At 36.4% G+C, this 21,594-nt stretch overlaps 2 protein-coding genes and 1 long non-coding RNA gene across 3 annotated transcripts in view; 2 read left to right on the top strand and 1 right to left on the bottom strand.

Annotated features, from left to right (window-relative positions):
• The window catches only part of LOC128691881 (A disintegrin and metalloproteinase with thrombospondin motifs 3), a 90,468-nt gene extending 84,244 nt beyond the window's left edge, over positions 1 to 6,224 (top strand). The window contains exons 13-14 of the mRNA XM_070100868.1: positions 340 to 574; positions 1,536 to 6,224. Coding sequence (XP_069956969.1) covers positions 340 to 574; positions 1,536 to 1,787 — 487 coding nt within the window. The 3' untranslated portion in view covers positions 1,788 to 6,224. The remainder of the gene's footprint in view (positions 1 to 339; positions 575 to 1,535) is intronic.
• A 2,419-nt stretch (positions 6,225 to 8,643) lies between these two features.
• LOC138854927 (uncharacterized) lies at positions 8,644 to 21,575 on the top strand. Its single transcript, XR_011394102.1, has 2 exons — positions 8,644 to 9,069; positions 14,213 to 21,575. It is a non-coding gene; the product is annotated as an uncharacterized lncRNA (long non-coding RNA).
• Positions 15,278 to 21,594, bottom strand: part of LOC128691782 (synaptotagmin-17-like) — a 52,434-nt gene continuing 46,117 nt past the window's right edge. The window contains exon 12 of the mRNA XM_070100869.1: positions 15,278 to 20,167. Within this exon, the coding sequence (XP_069956970.1) occupies positions 20,138 to 20,167 (30 nt within the window). The 3' untranslated portion in view covers positions 15,278 to 20,137. The remainder of the gene's footprint in view (positions 20,168 to 21,594) is intronic.

Raw genomic sequence — 21,594 nt, 5'->3', positions numbered from 1 at the left:
ATAACATGAAATCATCATAAGAGTTGCAAATAAACCAAGGAACAGGTGAGGTTTGAACCCATGGATTAAACGGATTATAATAAAGGGGGAAGCGCTAAACCCGGAGGATTATACAGCGCCTGGGGGGGATGTGGAAGGCATTCAGGCTTAATTCGGGGAACTGGAGCACAGATCCAATTCCCTAAATCAAGAGCCCCTCACCAACATCAAGGAACCTTCCTTGAGGGGTTTGAACCCATGGAGTTTTAGGACTCACTCATCATGGATTTGAACCCAACCAGTTCCATGGTTTGTTTTTGCATAGAGCATTATAATAGCATGAAGTATATTTTTCCCAAGGTGTGAAGCAAAGTGGATGACAGGTCCATGGGAACACTGCTCCACTACTTGTGGTCCCAGTGGTGTGCAGGAGCGTGTGGTGTCATGTGTGAGTCTTCCAGAAGCAGACACTGACAACTGGACAGCTGGGATTGTAGATCCAATAAGATGCAGTGCAGACCCCATGCCTGAAGCACAGAGGGAGTGTCTCCGGGACCCTTGTTCAGCACATTGGACACCAGTTGGCTGGAGCGAAGTGAGTAGTAGTGTGTGTCTTGGGGGACACCCTTGTCCATCACATTTAATATCTCTTTTTTTTTTTTTTTTTTTTTTTTTTAACACACTGGCTGTCTCCCATCGAGGCAGACCCGAAAAAAAGCGCTTTCACCATCATTCACACTTTCACTGTCTTGCCAGAGCCGAGCAGATACGACAGTTTAGATGTCCCTCCAAATAGCAAATATCCCAAATCCCGCTTCACACACGGAGGGCCTGGGTTCGATTCCCGGTGGGTGGAAATTCCGACACGTTTCCTTACACCTGTTGTCCTGTTCACCTAGCAGCAAATAGGTACCTGGGTGTTAGTCGACTGGTGTGGGTCGCATCCTGGGGGACAAGATTAAGGACCCCAATGGAAATAAGTTAGACAGTCCTCGATGACACACTGACTTTCTTGGGTTATCCTGGGTGGCTAACCCTCCGGGGTTAAAAATCCGAACGAAATCTTATCTTATCTTATCTTAAAGTGCAGGCAGGACTCTCCAACTGGTAATTCTTATGCCAGTAATACATTATTCTTTTTTCTGATGCTACCTGCATTATTTTCATTCTTGGCACTGTGAAGGCAAATTTTATGCAAGACAATCCTGATTTAGACACATGCAACATCTGGGTATCTTTATTTGTAGACGTTTTGCCAACCAGTAACTTTATCAGTACAGTACAAGGACATAATGTGAAGAATGTATAACTCTATACAAAAGATGAGGTAATCAGTCCCTCTTCACCAACTTCAAGGCTGAGAGACTGATTACCTCATCTTTTGTATATAATTCTACATTCTTCACATTATATCCTTGTATTGACAAAACCACTGGTTGGCAAAACGTCTACAAACAAAGATACCCAGATGTTGCACATGTGTCTTAATTCTTCATCTTGTCAGTATTATATACCAGTCACATAAACTCTTGATTAAACTTTTACTGGCCTTGCAGTGCTCCAGCAGCTGCGGCGAAGGAGTGGAGACACGACTGTGGGAGTGTACTGGCGGAGGAGGGAACGAAGTAACGTATGACTGTGGTCCTCGACCACACCAGGTGAGGGTGTGTATCAAGCCTTCCTGTCCACCTGCTCCCTGTCTTCGGGATGCTTCAGCATTCTGCCAGCTACCAGTGTTACACAGATACTGTCAAGTGCCGAAGTACCATGAACTGTGCTGTCATACATGTGGTAATGTAGTATATTAACACACGAACCCTCACTTATTTATGAAATATATGTAGCAAGAGTATCAGAAAAAGAGACAGCATTAGTGCGCCCAAAATGCCATCTGTATATTAGTGTCCATATCTCACTGTTTAGATGTTGGACCTACTAACACTTCCTGGTAGTTAAGTGTTTTAAATGACATTATTTTGCCTGCAAAAAGTGATATACATTCTACAAAACTGTATGTGTAGGAGAAAACTCCCCCCTTCCCCCCAAGCTAAAGTCATGCAGTGCAGTGTATTTTGATCTGAAGACTGAAGAAGGCATTCTTATCATTGCCTTAAACCTCATTGCTCTTCACTGCTGACGTAATGGGCAGGACCCCCACAAATATTTAGTGAAGGAATCCATTCGTTAAGAGGTCCCCCTTACAGAAAAATGGCACAATATCATGACTGGAACAATACAGAAATGACTCACACATAGGAGAGAGAGAGAGAGTATCTTGTGATGATGCTTTGGTCTGACTTGGACCATGTACAAGCCACACTGTGACTTGTAAATGGTCCAGGTCGAACATGTTGTCATAAGCTTCTCTCTCCTATGTGCGGGTTATTTATGTATAGATTTTTCCCTTCACAAAATAGCAACTTTCAATTACTCAACTCGTGTTCAAATTGTCGGTGTGCTAGTTGGCCAACTATTGCAACATTTCAATCAGTTTGTTGTGACAAATGTAGCAATATATATATTTAAAAGAGTATGATAGTTACTTGACTGGTGTAAGGTATTTTTCCACTCTAGTTGGCTGAGCTGTCCACCATATTGTTGACCAGGTTCCTGGCTGGATGACACCTGCAGAATATTATTGACTAAGTGTTTTATCTGCTTGATCAATGCAGAGTATTGCTAGTCAGGCAGTGAGAAAGGCCATTTGCTGTGAAACAGAGACTACTGTGGAACAGAGACTGTTTACTGTGGAACAGGAAGACTGTTTACTGTGGAGCAGAGACTGTTTACTGTGGAGCAGAGACTGTTTACTGTGGAACAGAGAGACTGATTACTATGGAACAGAGAGACTGATTACTGTGGAACAGGAAGACTGTTTACTGTGGAACAGGAAGACTGTTTACTGTGGAACAGGAAGACTGTTTACTGTGGAACAGGAAGACTGTTTACTGTGGAACAGGAAGACTGTTTACTGTGGAACAGGAAGACTGTTTACTGTGGAACAGGAAGACTGTTTACCGTGGATCCTTCATCATGATGTTTATTCCAAGGCTGGAGTTTATCAATACATTATATATAAAACACACAGATATATGGCCTCATAAGGCAAACAAGAATCCTGAGGTCAGGCTCAGCAGAAATCACAGGTGAGGTCATGAGGAGACAGAACTCAAACAATGTACATCTAACATCAATGCTATACAGTACCTGCAAGTTGATTAGTATTGATCAGTGTACATATTGTTTGAGTTACACATCTCTTGACATCACATCTTACCTCACTTGTGACCTCTCCTGATCCTGACCTCTGGGTACTCGTTTGACTTATAAGGTTGTGTATCAGTGTGTTATTGTATCAGGTGCGTCTCACTTTATGATGGTTTGACATACGATATTTTTATTTTACAGTGGTGTGATATGTGCACATTCAGTACTGTATAGTAATTCAAAATCAAAGTTTTTATTTCTTTGTGTAGTATACAGAGTGTAGTTTACATACATGTTGTAATAAAGTATTGTTAAACACAAAGAAAGCTACTAGCAAGTGTGAGCATTTATTTACTTTTAAATACTGGTATTTAGTTACAGTAATTATTTGTTTATTTGCTTATTAGTGACAGTAGTTATTTATTACTTATATATCCATATTCGACTTACGATATTTCCAACTTACAATGGGTTCGTGGGAACATAATCCTATCGTCAGTCGAGGAGCACCTGCACTGTACTCTATGAAGTCTGGTCCTGGAGCAAACATGGTAATACTAGCTTCACGGCAGTCTCTTTCTCACTACCTGTTGGCTTACACCATTGTTCACCTAGGTTAATTGTTTGCCCATTGTGTCGGGTAATTGACCCCCATATTCAAGGGTCGTGTAATGTGTCAAGTGTTTGACCAATGTCAAGTGGTTGTCAGGCACACCACATGACCTCTTTATTTAATATTCATTTAATATAAAGTTTTTAATAATGTGTTATGTGATGACCAGTTGTCAGAATGCTGTTTTGTAGGATGAAGTTTGTCATGCTAAGACGGAGCAGTATGTGTCGTATTTGTATGAGGAAGCACTGAACCCGTAGGAGTCAAACAGTGCTTAAAGAATGGAAGGTAATCAGATTTAATCCAAAGAAAAGGTGAGTAACTCCACCTCACTGGATCAAGAGTCTTTCACTAGCATAAAGACACCTTCCCTTGACGGGAGTAATGTGTGTAGTACCTTACCACTGTGTCGTTCAATTGACAAATGTGTTCAGTAGTTTACGTACTTTTACATGCCTTTGGCCTCTTGTGTTGGACATGTGGCCTCTTTATATTGGATATGTGGCCATTATAACCTGGTAGTTATTAAATACTGGGATGGTTGAATAATATGCTGTCTGGTTGATCAATGTTGAGTGGTTGATTAACATGATCACTGTCTGGTAGTATGTTGTTAACCAGTATGTGTCAATACTTGACACAGCATGTTGGGTAGTTCCAGAGTATATGTATTAGGTAGTACTTGAGTATTTTGTTGGGTAGTTTATCATATGTTGGATAGTACCACAGTATAAACCATACCACGGGCGGGATTGAACCCGCGGTCAGAGAGTCTCAAAACTCCAGACCGTCGCGTTAGCCACTGGACCAGCTAGCCACAATAAGTTTTGAGACTCTCTGACCGCGGGTTCAATCCCGCCCGTGGTATGGTTTGTTTGCAATCGTGTCATTACGATTTCGTGAGTCACGTACCACAGTATTTTTGGTATCTCTTATTAATTAAGTAATGCCATGGTATGTTATGTAGTTTCATAGTGTGGCGAGTATTCACAAAATCATAACATGATTGCAAACAAACTAGGGAACAGGTGGGCTTCAAACCCCACCCATCCCCTGATTTGCTTATGTTATGATATGTTGTGTAGTTTGTTAATATAACAGTTGTAGTAGTTGATCAGGATGTTTTATACAGTAGGCCCTCCTGTATCCTTGGGGATAAGTTCCAAGACCTACCATGGATACTTGAAACCATGGATGGTAGTGAACCCTATGTGCAAGTCATGTTTCATTTACATACATACCTACGAAGAAGTTTAATTGATAAATTATGCACAGTTAGTCGAGAATTACACTTTTTCACTGATGGGAAGCACTTCACGATTTCCCTTACGATTTGAAGAACTGTCACCATCGCTCTTTTACACTTTAATGCAGTTATTACGCAAAATTAAGGTTTTTTTCGGGCTAGGTTAAACAGCGGATAACTGAAACCGCAAAAACTGGACCCGCGGTTATGGCGGTCCTACTGTATACAGTAAAGTGTGCCAAGTAGTTAGGTAGAGCATCAGTATGTTAGGTAGTTCATTAGCATATTAAGTGACTACATACTGTTAGTTACATGTGTTTACCAGTAGTCAGCTAGTTCAATACAGTAATATTCTATCTCAGTTGATCAATATTAAAGGCGCAGTTGATCACTCTATCAGGAAATTAAACAGTATTTCTATTTTTACATTGACTAGCATGATAGATAGTTGATTAGTATGTGAGGTAATTAGTTTGTGAGATAATTACTTAGTATGTGAGGTAGTTACTTAGTATATGAGGTGAGTAATAAGCAGGTGAGTAAGGTGAGTGATGTACTCAGTGGTTGACCAGCAGTTTGTTCTTCACACTTCATTTCCCACAAATTATTTATAAAATTAATTTTATACTTTCACTTGAGTTGGAGTTAAACCAATGTTTATTGAGTAATTCGGTTTATGAACGCAGGTTTCATGTTAAACCGATATTGGTCAATTAATTTGGTTCATAAACACAGGTTTTATGTTGGTAATTTCTTGTGTTTACTTCACTTATTAACTTATAAAAATTGCATATGTACATATGGGGAAATGGGGATATATAAACTGTGTACGTATTAATATTTTTTACAAAAGCTATATTACATTCAGTATTTGAGACTAGATTTAAGGTAATTACTTAGTATCAATCTTTGTATCATTGGACAACAAATCAATACAGTAGTATCTTGTAGTTGTGTGTGTCAAATAATCAGTAAGATTGCTAAATGGTTGAACAGTGTGTCCACTGGTCAACCATGGTATCAGTCAATTTCTATTATAATAAGGTTGACTAAGCAATAGTGTTGTGTTATATGATCTGGTAATTTGTTTCATTAGGTAGCCCTTGTGTTGTTGTGTCTAGTGATAGATTTAAAAAATGTTGATGTTGCTTGGTGAATATAAATAAAACCCTCATCACTTCTGTAGTTTAATGGCAGCCTGTATGTAATTGTTGCTATTCTGTTCATGCAAGAGCACTAAATACGTAGGGGTCATTGAGCACCTGGGAAATGGGAGGTAGATCTGGTTTCATCCAAGGAATAAAAGTGTATCTTCAATAATTGGTTCAGTAGCCCCATTGGGAGTTACTGTATCAATGCTGTACCACTGTATGACTTGTTACATACTTGCCACCATGGTAACTTTGGACTTGCTCTAGAATACCTCTGTTTTGTGTTTGTGTACTCACCTAATTGTGGTTGCAGAGGTCGAGACTCAGCTCCTGGCCCCGCCTCTTTACTGATCGCTACTAGGTCCTCTCTCTCTCTGCTTCCTGAGCTGTATCATACCTCTTCTTAAAACTATGTATGGTTCCTGCCTCCACTACTTCACTTGCTAGGCTATTCCACTTCCTGACAACTCTATGACTGAAGAAATACTTCCTAACGTCCCTGTGACTCGTCTGAGTCTTCAGCTTCCAGTTGTAACCCCTTGTCCCTGTGTCCCCTCTCTGGAACATCCTATCTCTGTCCACCTTGTCTATTCCTCGCAGTATTTTGTATGTCGTTATCATGTCTCCCCTGACCGTTCTGTCCTCCAGTGTCGTCAGTCTGATTTCCCTCAACCTTTCCTCATACGACATTCCCCTGAGCTCTGGGACTAGCCTTGTTGCAAACCTTTGTACTTTCTCTAACTTCTTGACGTGCTTGACCAGGTGTGGGTTCCAGACTGGTGCTGCATACTCCAGTATGGGCCTAACATACACAGTGTACAGTGTCTTGAACGATTCCTTATTAAGGTATCGGAACGCTATTCTCAGGTTGCCAGGCGCCCGTATGCTGCAGCAGTTATTTGGTTGATGTGTGCCTCCGGTGATGTGCTCGGTGTTTGTGTGTGTGTGTATGTGTGTACACATGTATGTTTGTATGTATTAGATGACATCAAAAATATTGAGTGCTTGATAACACTATAGTTCCCAGGGAAACAGGCCCTTAATAATTAGCACAAATCATTGCTTGATAGCTGAACGAAAAGCAAATTGAAAAGTGTCACATTGAGAGTCAAAGTGAGTGAGCACTGTAACACTTAGCTGATGTATGGTGCTCTATTACCCATTCATTGCCTTCTCTACTTTATATATCATTTGCTTTATACATGTCACGTTGAATATTGTGTTCAGGAATTTTCTATCAAGAGCCACAAGCAGGAGACCAGGAAGGTTACCAGTTTTGGTCATGAAGAATTTCCACAACAGGCAGTGTAAGCACAGCTGCCATACTCAGGATTTCCTAGTTTTCCACTGCATTATTGAGGTAAGTAGTATTCCCTTGTATCTTCAGCTTGGCAAGGTTAAAAATTAAGACATTTTAACCCCAGTGTTAAAGCTCAAGGTTACGTGAAAACTTGAAAATGTATAATACCTCATTATGTTCTACATTTCTGTATTTTTTTCAATGCACCGGCTGTATCCCACTGAGGCAGGGTGACCTAAAAAGAAAAACTAGAAAAAATTAGTAATTTGTACAGAAAAGTTAACCCCTTCTCCTGTACAAGTGATTAATGTAATTACAGAAGGACTTTATAATACTCCCTTTAAGTGAAGTAACTTGATGCTGTGATGGACACTTTATATCATCATTTAGACCTACCTTCTCCTTCCTCAGATTATACTTGCTCACCTTCCATTTTACAAGCATTGTAAGACCTTTGCATGTTTAGTGCTTCCTAACTAATATAATATTGTAATGTGGTACATTATTATTATTATTATTATGGGGAAGCACTAAACCCGTAGGATTATACAGCGCCTGTGGGGGTAATGTGGTGCAACATTACAGTGCTGTGTAAGGAACAGATTGTATCTTCTTAGTGATTACCCATTTGTTTCTGATGTCCTCTGGTTGTACCATACTACTACAGTGGTACCCCGAGTTTTGTACATAATTCGTTCCAGAAGGCTGTTCAAGTGCCGTTACCGAACAAATTTGTTCCCAAAAGGAATAATGTGAGTAAGATTAGTCCATTTCAATCCCCCAAAAATACACTTACAAAAGCACTTACAATAATACACTTACATAATTGTTGGAGTTGGAAGCTGTATGAAACTCTGGGTACCACTGTACTTTGTAATCCATTCCATTATTCTACCATTCTGTTTGCCAAGAAGTTTTCTACTGTACTTTTATCACCTCCTCATAACAATAGTAACAGAGGGACAAAAACAAAACACAAAATATTTAACATTTATTTAGCACAACTAACATAGCCTGATCATAAGCGTATTATGTTTACACATGGGCGATCAGTTTTTTCATACAGTTTAATTACATAGTTTTGTTAGATACATTGTACATGGAAGAAGGATATTACATTTAGCTCACAATTAACTTGCTTATGCATTTGGCTTTTCTAATAGCTATGGGTTTTAACATCAGTGAGGTGTTAGTAAATCTTGGTAACAGTTTAGATTTATTTGATGGAACTTACTGAACAGTGCTATTTTTAACATTTTAAGGAATGATATTAAATTTTTGAATTGTCATAATTTTAGTGTGTATATGCTGATCAAGTGTGAGCTCATACTGTATAGTTTTGATTATTATTTAGATCATTCAACAGAAGTGTGTCAACCTCCATAGTCTAAGACTCTTCATCGTGCCACCAGCAGATATTCTATTGTTCCACCAATATTTCTAATAAGTTTTCAAGAGGAAACTGGACAGTAATCTGCTGCAAGTGCTTAATTAGTCTGGTTGTGATGACTGTGAGCCTGACCAGTCTCTGGCCATGTTGTACAGGAAGAAAAACCCTCAAAACCAGTCACAGGTATGTATGTTCAGACTGTAGTTAACTCACAGGACTGTATGTTCAGACTGTAGTTAACTCACACAGTCCTGTGAGTTAACTACAGTCTGAACATACAGTCCTATGTTCAGACTGTAGTTAACACAGGACTGTATGTTCAGACTGTAGTTAACTCACATATGTGAATTATATAAGCTACTATGGTATAATTCTTTATCTGTATAAGCAACAAATTATGAAAAAAGTGAACAGCTATTTAGAAACATTTTAATTATATAGAAATTATTTAAGAATTAAGCTTAAATATGATTATTGTATAACATTATTTAAATTATAATAGTAAACTTAGGCTAAGTTGCTCAATATTGTACTTACATAGAAGAATAAAAACAATGTGTTTCAGCATTAAAGCTTCACAATGAGACTTTTACATATTAGACAACCTTAGTTAATACACTGGTACAGTAAACCCTCGATGTAACGCACCTCTGTATAACCAACACTGGGAATACAAAATAAAGTCCACTTCATCAGTCGATTCAGAAACGTAGTATCTATTGTTTACAGAAAGGTCTGTAATTGGTACAATCGTGACATAACAATCTCGTCTCTATAAGCCACAATCACCATTACCAGCCCCCTGCTTCCCCTTAGTACATTATATTGAGGGTTTACCATAGTTACACTATCCATCAATTTTTATCAGCTTTGAAATGTGGACAGTCCTAGACATTAAACATACATTATCATACCTGTATGGCCTAAAAAGTACAAATAAGAGAAGATAATTTATAAATTTTGTAAAAAGTATAATGTTTGGATTAGTGTCATAAGTGCTATTCAAAGAAAAGTTAAAAACCACTTGAACATCCTCTCCTGCTTAAAGAAAGGACCATGTCTACGTGTGCATGTAATAATGGCATACAGCACGAACAAGTTCATAAGTAAGACACGTGCAACCAACCTGTCACTATTGTATGCCATTTTGTTTTATTTCTTTATTCCAAAACATTTCACCTACACCTGAACTGATTACATCGTCTTTACATCTCTGCTGCTTCTCTGTATTTGACTGAAGAAGCCTACTATGAAAGCAAAATTCTTTTCTTTCTTTCAACGTACCAGCCGTATCCCACCTAGGCGGGGTGGCCCAAAAGGAAAAACGAAAGTTTCTCTTTTTACATTTAGTAATATATACAGGAGAAGGGGTTACTAGCCCCTTGCTCCCGGCATTTTAGTTGCCTCTTACAACATGCATGAAAGCAAAATATTTTGGAATAAAGATACCTAATTGTTGCACATGTGCCTTACTTATCACCGTGTCTTCATATTGTAGTGAAGGGAGTAGAATAATGCATGTCTCATGGTGCCCCCTAACATGTGAAGGAAATGATACTAGGTTTTTTTTTCATGGTAGGATAACCTATGAAGGGTAACATTCACTATTCTTCATTTAATAGTTGTCTTGCCAGAAGTGCACAGACATCAGAATTGAAATGTCCCTCCCAGTTGTTGCAGCCCCACCCAGGCTTGAGAGTGCAGGAATTCTACTTCTCTTAAGTTAGGCTTAAGTTTGCCCAAAATGCTCTGCATAAGCATTGGCTTTCTGCATGCACAACTTTAAGTCACTCATCACTGTACAAACATTGTATCTGTAAATAAATCTTTGACTTTGATCTTCAGGACTCAGGGAGAGACTTGGTATAAAATACCAACACAATGGATTTAGCCAAAAATGCAGTATAATGCAATCTTTTACTGACAATACTTTACCCAAAGTGGGCTTTATTAAGTCACATATAGATCTGCCCGGGGAGAGAGGATGCACATATATATAGATGTAGTGACATGAAGAGTTAGACAAGATGATAAAGTTTCCCTCTTGGGTAGACTAATAAAGAGGTTGGATCTGAGGACCTGCCTAGCATGGGCCAGCAGGCCTGTTGCAGTGTACCCCTCTACTGTGACCTGTTGTTATGTCAGATAATACTCAAGAGGATGTACATTAATGATTGTCTGCAAATCCAAAATTATGAAATTAATATTTCACAATCTTTTGGTTGTCTTGTGAAGTAGTGGACTTGGTCCTCTGATACAGAAGACAACCAGACACTAAGAATATGGGTATTTTATCTTGTAGTACTACAGTACAGTACTGTAGGTATATTAATTTTATATATATGTACTTTGTAAATTATCAGTAATTTTACTAACCTTTTCATGGAGAGATGAGATGTAACTGTTGTGATTGATAGTGGTAACTCAGAATAACTTATTCTGAGTTATAGCTCCTCTAAGGCTTTACTAGTGAACTGTATAGCCCTTGTGGCTTAGCGCTTCTTTTTGATTATAATAATAATAATAATTTACTAGTGAAAATTATGTAGATGGTTAACAAGACATAGATGACTGAGAAAACAGATGGCCACAATGTAGATTTCTGAGAACCACATGTTTTCTTTAGAAGTCATTGTTCACTGCATTTTACTTAATGTATTAATTAGGTCAAACAAAATTCTCTAAATCCATGGAAGACTAGAGACTACTGAATGATGAATGTATGTGTGAGTGAGCACTAGCAATAAACAGGCAGGGAACTTCAAAAATAGACAGGTCCTGAACATGGCCACTTAGGCCCTTACTGGCGAAACACTGGACTTGACAGATTTGGCTTGATACTTCAGAAGATAATCAGACACTATCACTATGGACGAAATACGGAACTATGGATTTCTGTCTGATAATTAGAGCATTTGTCCTGCCAGTTTTTTTGGTCCAAAACTGAGGAAATCTGTTAATGAGAGGTTTTACTGTAATAATAATAATAATAATAATAGAAGTATTTGTGGAAGCAGTAGTATTTCTGGTGACAGAAATACTGCAATAAGAACACAGAGGAAGCACTGCAGCAGGCCTACTGGCCCATGCTAGGCAGGTCCAAGTCACACCAAACCACACCCATTCATGTACTAATAGCAGTGAAAGATTTAGTAATAGTAGTAGTAATACAAACAAAATAACAGGAGTACTGCAAAGAGACCTACTATCCTACTTAGAGCACAAAAAAGCATAGATCTGCTCCTGTAGCTACAAATATGCAATTACAGGTGGAAAAGAGATCTGTATATTTCAGTGTTTTGTCCAAGTGCTTTCTCACTTTTGTGTTAAAAGATGCATTACAGTATAGTAATAAACAGTGTACAAATTGTCATATTTTAACAATTGATAATTATCAAACAAATAATTCTTGTATATAGTCCCTAAATTTTGTAATGACATTTACAATAAGTTCTTACTCTAATTGTTAGTCACAATTACACAAATAATAATGGCCAACTATGTATATGAAACCTACATAATTATTTGGCAAAGCCATTAAATGACTTGGTTATTCTCTACCAAGTTTCAGATAGACTGCACAGTGCAGGTACATATACATGTATATATATATATATATATCCCATATACATCTAACATACAGGAAATAACTTCTGTGAAAAATAGATGTGTACTATATTTTTATAAGCATTTTAAAATAGATACTAAAATAAGAGGCATCCGTGCCCACATTATATACGTACTTATTATCTTAAGTTAAAATGCCTACAGTATCTACGGAGGGTTAAATTCGCTTGGTGCGTCAACACTGGACCATTATTGTGCTCAGTAAACATGTAGTATCGTCACAAGGTTATATTTTTAGTGGACTACATACAATCACAAGATATTTAGGAACTAGGTTTGGCATGTGTCTCGTGGTCAGTCAGAAGAAAGTGCAAAAAACCTCAGTACATAATAACAGCAACATTAAAATTAAAGCAATATTGCTCTAATCTTTTAAATACACCATTAACATTGACATAAAGCCTAAAGAAGGGACAGTGTAAGTAGGAAATCTAATGAGCACACTTCTGAACAAAATTTATGTCAGCTTTACTGACCGATTACTACCAAAGAATATGAACTCATGTACTACAAAACTAGACTGTACAGTATGTGAATACTTTTAACAGATTTAGCATGATCTCTGTGAATGTATTACTGTGTTACCTTAGTTTGATCTGAGCTGATTACTTCCCATTCCTCAGGTTTAACTATCACCTCTACAGGTTTAGTTCTTCCACTGTTGACTGAAATTAATTTAAAGCTTGACTTATCACACTCAAGTTGTATACTATCATGAACCAGTACACCATATTACCTAGTTGTGTACTATCATGAACCAGTACACCATATTACCTAGTTGTATACTATCATGAACCAGTACACCATATTACCTAGTTGTGTACTATCATGAACCAGTACACCATATTACCTAGTTGTATACTATCATGAACCAGTACACCATATTACCTAGTTGTGTACTATCATGAACCAGTACACCATATTACCTAGTTGTGTACTATCATGAACCAGTACACCATATTACCTAGTTGTATACTATCATGAACCAGTACACCATATTACCTAGTTGTGTACTATCATGAACCAGTACACCATATTACCTAGTTGTATACTATCATGAACCAGTACACCATATTACCTAGTTGTGTACTATCATGAACCAGTACACCATATTACCTAGTTGTATACTATCATGAACCAGTACACCATATTACCTAGTTGTGTACTATCATGAACCAGTACACTGTATTACCCAGTTCTGTACTATCACTAGAACTAGTTCATGATCTTACCTACTCCCTATCACTAGAACTAGCTCACTGTCATGCTGTTACTAAAGCTAGTTCACTGTCATATCTAGCTCCATACTATTACTAGTTCATTGTCTTACCTAGCTCCCTACTATCACTAGAACTAGTTCACTGTTGTACCTAGCTCCATACTATCATGAGAACTATCTGCAGCACCAAGTTCAACGTTAGAACAATCTTACCATTACCAAGTTTAATAATAGAACTATCTCACTGCTGCTTTGACACTGTCACTGCCCTCCCCTTCCTCAGATCAAACCTGATTACCTCCCCATCCCCATATGGGTTTGGCACTTCCCCATAAATAATGAAAACTGCTTACTAGTATATATACTACACATTATTGTGTACTGCAAAATATATGTCTATTGCTTTGTTTATGATACTTACCCAGTACAATGCTGTCTTGTGTCTCACCAGGGATCCTGTTTATACATATAATGATTTAGTTTCAGTCTTCAAGACTGTGGTACTCTTCACTGACTCCAAGACTGGTTGGCAAAACGTCTACAAATGAAGATACCCAGATGTTGCAGGTGTGTGTAATTCTTCACCTGGGATGTTTGTGAATAGAAGATACATAGTTTTTCCTGCTATGAGGCTTTGTCAGGCACCTGGAAAAACTCCAGTAAGCAAAACATCATTATTAAGTAAAGAGGATTATTCTGTTTTTTAAAATCACCATTTCTCAGCTTGTCATCTACTACCTATTTGGATTATTATTATTAATTATACTAGTGCTTATCCTTTTCACAGCTGGCCTGTGTATTGATGGCTCCATCATATAATGTGCAATTATTAAAACAAAGAATATAATGATGTATCACATATTGCCGATTGTGAGAGTAAGTTAGAAGCTATAACTGCAGTGTAGTACAGTATGTATTACCAAACAACTGTATGTATATGTAACTTTTTATCAGGAAAATATAGCAAAGTCATGCACCGCATAATGACATTTCAGTTCACAACAAACCGCATATACAATGATATAAACAAACCTACTGCAATGCCAGTCTTATAAAAGTACAGCACATACAATTATGTACAATACATAATACCTGATAATGATAATAAACAACTATGTTACTGGTTTATGTATTTACTGTACAGTGGTACCTTGAGTTTCGAACAGCTCCCAACTCGAACAATTATGTAAGTGTATTTTTGTAAGCGCTTTTGTAAGTGTATTTTTGGGGGTCTGAAATGGACTAATCTAACTTACATTATTCCTTATGGGAACAAATTCGTACAGTATCTGCACTCAAACAGCCTTCTGGAACGAATTAAGTTCATAACTCGAGGTACTGCTGTACTTTATAGTGTTGTTCTAGAGTGTACATAACTCGAGGTACTGCTGTACTTTATAGTGTTGTTCTAGAGTGTACTCTCTCTACTTATAAAAGAAAGTTTACTATGCAACAGTGTTATGCCGGCAGCACACTTTTACATCTCTTGTATACTGTGTCTCTTGATAGCATCACTTTCCCTCGTGCTTGATTTAATCTTATGCATTATCTGCTTACAAGCACATCTGTGGTGAAAATAACAACCCATATAGTCTAGGTGTGTAGTAGGCTACACCATCTAGGTTTGTGTAAGAAACACTATGATGTTCACACAATGAAGAAATTACTTAACCACTCATTTCTCAGAACGTACCCTTGTCGTTAAGCGATGCACGACTGTAATTCTATAATTACGTTTATGACATTGACAAATAGTATATACTACATAAAGTAGCTATTGTTAGGATTATATATAAATTTATATTATACATACACACACTACATATTTATAAAAAAAATAGATTTTAAATTTGATACCTCTAATCATCTGAATATAGAAGATATTAGTGTTAGGACTGTGATTATCTTACAAATTACAAGAATAAAGGAAATATTATAGTACCATAAATATAAAATCTGTTTTTGTAAACACCTGAATCATTTGAATGCAATTTGTTTCTCTTGACAAGTGTCTATTGTCTCGTCCACAATCCTATCACTATCTGGGACACGTGCTTAACTGCCCAAGATAATAAACATTACATACAGGTTGCCTACACTCACATACCTATCCAGAGAAACGCTGTATTCAATGTAATTCGAGAGTAAGGAATACATACATCACTGGAAGTGTTAGTCATCTGGAATCAAAAAACATAACACTTAAAAATACCTGAATATTGATTTAATTACTCTCACATTATAAATTGTATATGCTTAATTTTTTGCTAAGGAAGAAGTAAAGTATATGTAACAAATTTCCTCAATTATACAGGTGCTCCTTGACTTACAATGGGGTTACATTCTGACAAACCCATCGATAAGTCGAATATGATAAAAAAAAATGAGTAAATTACTACTGTCACTGAATAAGTAAATAGTTTTTTATAAACACATAATTACTGTAACTAGCCAAATATATATACCAGTGTTGAAAAGCAACTGAAGAGAAATTATGGACTTGCCACCTTCATGCTGGGCAATTATCCCAAATTTCATCTCCATTGTAATTATTTATGCACCATCATAAAGTCAATATACTGTAAGTCAATGAGTACCTGTACACAATTACTTAACATTTATAATTAGTTTTGAGACACTGTTTTAACCCTCTCACTGTCCGTTACATAGGTCTACGTCATTAGCTCAGCTCACTCATATAATATATGAGCAGTAAATTTTGGCCAAGATATGAGAGAATGAGTTTGTGCAGAGAGTGTGCACAGGAAAAAAAAATCCTGCCTCCCATGGTGCATGATGGGAAAAGCAAACCTCTGTGACCCTGTTTGGTTTACAATACCAATTCTAGTGTTTTTGAGGATGGTTTTTATGGTTTTACTATTTGTTGGTTTCATTTGATAGAATGGAAGACATACTACTGAAATACAAATGATTTTGGTTGGTTCCAGGATCAAAAGTAGCAGAAGTATTTGATTTTTGCAGATTTTCCTGAGGATGGGTAAGGCCCCCCTTCACCCCCTGGTCTGATTTATGGGTTTTTACCAGGTCTGATTCAATTATTGGGATGCTGTAAACTATGACCAATCATTCCTGGTTATATATTATCTAAAAACTGGCATAAATCTTCAGTTTTTTTTTTTTTTTTTGTAATTAATGAACAGAACAAATGTAATTTTAGCGCCAAGAATGTATACAGTGTTTATTTTAGAATTTTTTAAATTTTGCATAAAATTGACCAAATTACTGACTTCTGTGCACTTTATAGGATAGTTTTGATAGTTGAATGGGCAGTTTCTTGTGCTCAATCAACAGAACAGAAACCATACTAATGAAATAGCTAAGAATTTGTTTGAATTGAGCAATGGAATCTACTTAAATTAGGACTTAAAGCGAGTGAAATTGCCAATACGAAAATTGCACCCAGATCGCTATCTTTGTGCAAATGTAATTCTGTAAGTTTTCCATCAAATTTTTTATTTTTGGTGTCATTTCCCCCTCAGAAGATTCTCTCCTATTTCAGAAGAATTTTTTTTACATGTGGACACTGTGAGCACTTTTAATTCTGGGGGTTTGGACAGTGAAAGGGTTAAAATGAAAATGTGCTATAAATAGCAACAAAGTGCAAATAACAGGAATTATAACTGTCCTGATCAGGGGTCCCCAACCTTCTTAAATTCCATTCTTGATAAGAGGATCTTGATCCAATGTTTGGCACTTTCCCATTATTATTTTTCATACTGCGTATCTCCCATCAAAGGAGGGCGACCAAATAAAGAGGAAAGTTATCACTGTCATTCATTCAATCACTGTCTTGCCAGAAATGTTATATCATAGTTTAGACAATCTTCCAAACTGCTACATCCTCATCCCTCCTTTATACAATACAATACTCAATAACCTATGTCTAGTTCTTAAGCAATCTGTAAGTATTAGGATTAGTCTGCCCAAAATGCACCGCATGTTAGTGGCTATATTTTGTGCTTAACAATATTTTATTGTATAAGCTTCATGAAATGAAGCTGTATTGTATTATACAATATACTTCCCACCACCATGACTCATCTCCCCATAAATATAATACTATAACAACATACTAAAAAGCTACTATAAAGTTTGACAAAACAATAGCAAGTCCCTTTAATCAAAATGTATATAAAGTTTTAAATGAATATGGAAAAATTATAGCTAATTATCCCTCTAAAGGAGTCCCTTGATGCCAGTGAAGGGCTCTTGATTCAAGGAACTTTACAAGTATTTGTTACACTTCTCAAGGAACAATTACAGTAACTCATATATTAGTTTATTATTACCATAAAATGAATCAAACAATTTAAAATATAATCAGTACTGATGGGAGGTTTTTAAAACAAATACTGAGACAGGTATAAGATATACAAGGCCCTGACACACACACAGTTGGGAACCCCTGACTCTTGTCTGTATATCACAGTAAAAGTAATTTAATATTTTACCAATGTACCTATATAAGCACCTTTTTTAATATATGCACACGCACACGCGCACACACACACACACACACACACGCGCGCGCGCACGCATGTACGTACGTATGCAATCTTCCTTGCTGAATAAACATCTTAATAGTATGCACAGCACTGTATGATGCAGTTTTGTTTAATTACTTGGTATATACACAAAAATATAAAGTGCGTTTCACATATACACACTCAAGTTCAGAGCAACACTGTAATCTAAACACACATACTATCTAATGATTCCTAATGACTATAAAACTCTTAACATGTAGACAAGATCCATTATCAAGTAATTCAGATATACACAAAAGTGCATAAAATTTATAAACTTAGTACAAAAACCACTGTGAACTCACCTTGACCATGTATTATGAGATGACATCTTATTTTTTTTTTTTTTTATTATCACACTGGCCGATTCCCACCAAGGCAGGGTGGCCCGAAAAAGAAAAACTTTCACCATCATTCACTCCATCACTGTCTTGCCAGAAGGGTGCTTTACACTACAGTTTTTAAACTGCAACATTAACACCCCTCCATCTTATATCCACTCAAAATAATTATGTATTGTATAAAACTAATTAAATATATGATCCAAGATTAACTCTTACTAGATACAAATAATTATTTTCTTGCTTCAGTATTTGAATACAAGAAATGTTTTAGATTTAAAAACCAAAGAAGACAATATTAAGTTAAGGGGTCAGTCTACTCATTGTCTGCAATATATGTTTACAAATAAACATTTACATTACTTGTGACTATACTGTAATTCAGAATATATTTATTACAATAAAATTATATCTTATTTTTAATGTAATATAAATCTTGAGAAATTTAAAGAATATTTTTATCAACACTTATAAATTATTTGTAAAATATGAAACTTAATAATAATAAATGATCTTGGTGCCTCTTTTATAAGTTTATTTAAATAATATAGATTACCATCTTAACCACATTACAGTAAATCTAAAATTATCTAAATATCTGAAATCAATAATCTAAAAAAAATTATTACACACATTAACCACAGATTAATTCGATGGATAAAAGCGTGACCTATGGATTCATAGATAGGACAATGCAAATAAATTTTGTCTATCAACACAAAGATAAATGTCTTTCAAAAGCAAAAATTTATATAATGCTTTAGAACCTAACAGCACGAGGCTATGAAATAGTCTGTTATTTGGGCTTATAAAATATGTCTAGTATACTATACATGGAGCTGCAAGATGTGCTTGCCTAGTTGTGTTTGCAGGGGTTGAATCCTAGCTCTTGGCATGTAGGTCCTCATGGTTATGGCATTGTACTAGACAACACTTAAATATTAGAGTGGACAGATTCAAAACATGGCAAAGCTGCCAACTCATACACAACTATTGTTGTTGAAATATAAGGTACTAAGTTACTGTAGGTATTAAGGTGAACAAAGAATTTGACAGTAATGTATTCTAAAGGCTCCTGGGTCTAATAATTCTAGTCATTAGGTCCTCTGAGAATGTGCTGCTCTAAACATCATCCCTACTGCCCTTTTGAAAGAATTATTCTACTAGGAGTTTCAGGAAACCTGTCTATGAGGAACTAAGGTCTTTAATGAAGGAATGATGATTTCAAATGATGTATATATGGCATTGCCATCTTGTGAAGGGTTGCAAGTTGTGGTGTAAAACCACACCCATACACCACTGAAGGGAAAGAGAAAAGAAACTGTCAGATACAGTAAAGCATTACCATAAAGCACTTAGTTAATTCCCACCTGCAACTCTGTCTTAGCCAATGCATGAAGGCTCCTGGAGAACCCAAGACATGAGACATAAAAGCCAACACACTAACACTTGTGCCAAGTAAATGATGCCTGTCAGCTTAACTTTGAAGACAATCCTCTTGGAGTGCCGCTAACTGCTCATGGGACAGCACGGGAAGCAGATGAAACCTGAAAAAAAAAAATGCTGTTTTACAGAAAATAAATTTTTATTTAATTATGAAGGAGGGGTAGATATATGTTGCAGTTTTTAAACTATAGTATCAGCACATCTCTGGGAAGACAGTGATAGAGTGAGTGATGATGAAAGTGTTTTCTTTTTGGGTCATCCTGCCTTGGTGGGGAAACAGCCAATGTGTTAAAAAAATGAATGTGTTTGATGGATTCTCTTGTTAAAATTCAAAACATGTAATTATAACAAGAAATTTGTGTACACTTGGACTATATAAAACCAACAGTGTTGAGGGTATATTTTTGTCTCGGTAGGATATGAAAAAATACTACAAGTTTTGCAGTTTCTTAAACTGATATGGACAATCTAGTCATAATTCTTGGCATGTGCTTGAATAAAATTGATAAAAAGAATATGATCTTAGCTTTTGTACCATACATGTTAAAGAATTTTATTACATTAGCCTTTTTTAATAGTGTTTGAACGACAGCTCTTTATGTTGAGAACTCAGTCAGTGTTACGTCTTAACTCAGAGAGAAACACAAAATGAATTTCCTTCATAAATGTTTACTAATGCAGCTTGAGTGACAGTGAAATAAGTGAATATCATTTTTGATAGTTTTATAAAGCTCTCTGATAAGTTTACAAACTTCCATTAAGTTGCTTTTTAATTGTGAATAAAACTACTGCAGCTCTAAATGTTCAGTATTTTATATGGTTGAATTCTTAGCTTGAAAAATACTATTTTAAAAATCAGGTTTGATTCAAGGGAGAGTTAGCTCCTCTTCCTGGGATTAAAAGTTCTTCACCAGGGTGACCTTGTCATTGTAAATAATGTATTAGTGTATGAAAACAATATCTAACATTATTATTATTATTTTAATCAAGGGGGAAGCACTAAACCCGGAGGATTATACAGACCTGGGGGGGGGGGGGATGTGGAAGGCATTCAAGCTTAATTCGGGGAACTGGAGCACAATATCTAACATAAATAAGTATTGTATCCATTTTAAAAGAAATTTTTGTACAGTACAGTATATATGTTATGGGACTATAGGACCAACATGTATTTATGTATCTGTAACAGTTACTCTGGAATACCTAATTACGTATTAGTGATTGTCCGATTTATGTTCTGCTTGTCACTAATTGTTAACACGAAATTGTGTGGAGTGGTTGATGTGGCTCAAGTGGGCTGAGGTGAAAGCTTGTGGCAATGTGGATATAGGTTGTATTGGAAGTGCTTAAGTACTCTGTAATGAGTGTGTGTTTTTTGGCTGAACTCTTATTCATCACTCAGATCCCGAGTGATGAATCCCGTGCATTATGTTTTTTTTTTATACTTTATTTCTTTCTGCAGTTTACAAAATGTAATTTACATATAATAAAATACTGTTAAACACAAAAGAGAGATTAACTGTTGCCC

The sequence above is a fragment of the Cherax quadricarinatus genome, chromosome 75 (assembly GCF_038502225.1).
Source record: "Cherax quadricarinatus isolate ZL_2023a chromosome 75, ASM3850222v1, whole genome shotgun sequence".
Classification (NCBI taxonomy): domain Eukaryota; kingdom Metazoa; phylum Arthropoda; class Malacostraca; order Decapoda; family Parastacidae; genus Cherax; species Cherax quadricarinatus.
Note: the sequence above shows the minus strand (reverse complement) of the source record. Positions and strands in the feature narration are given on the sequence as shown.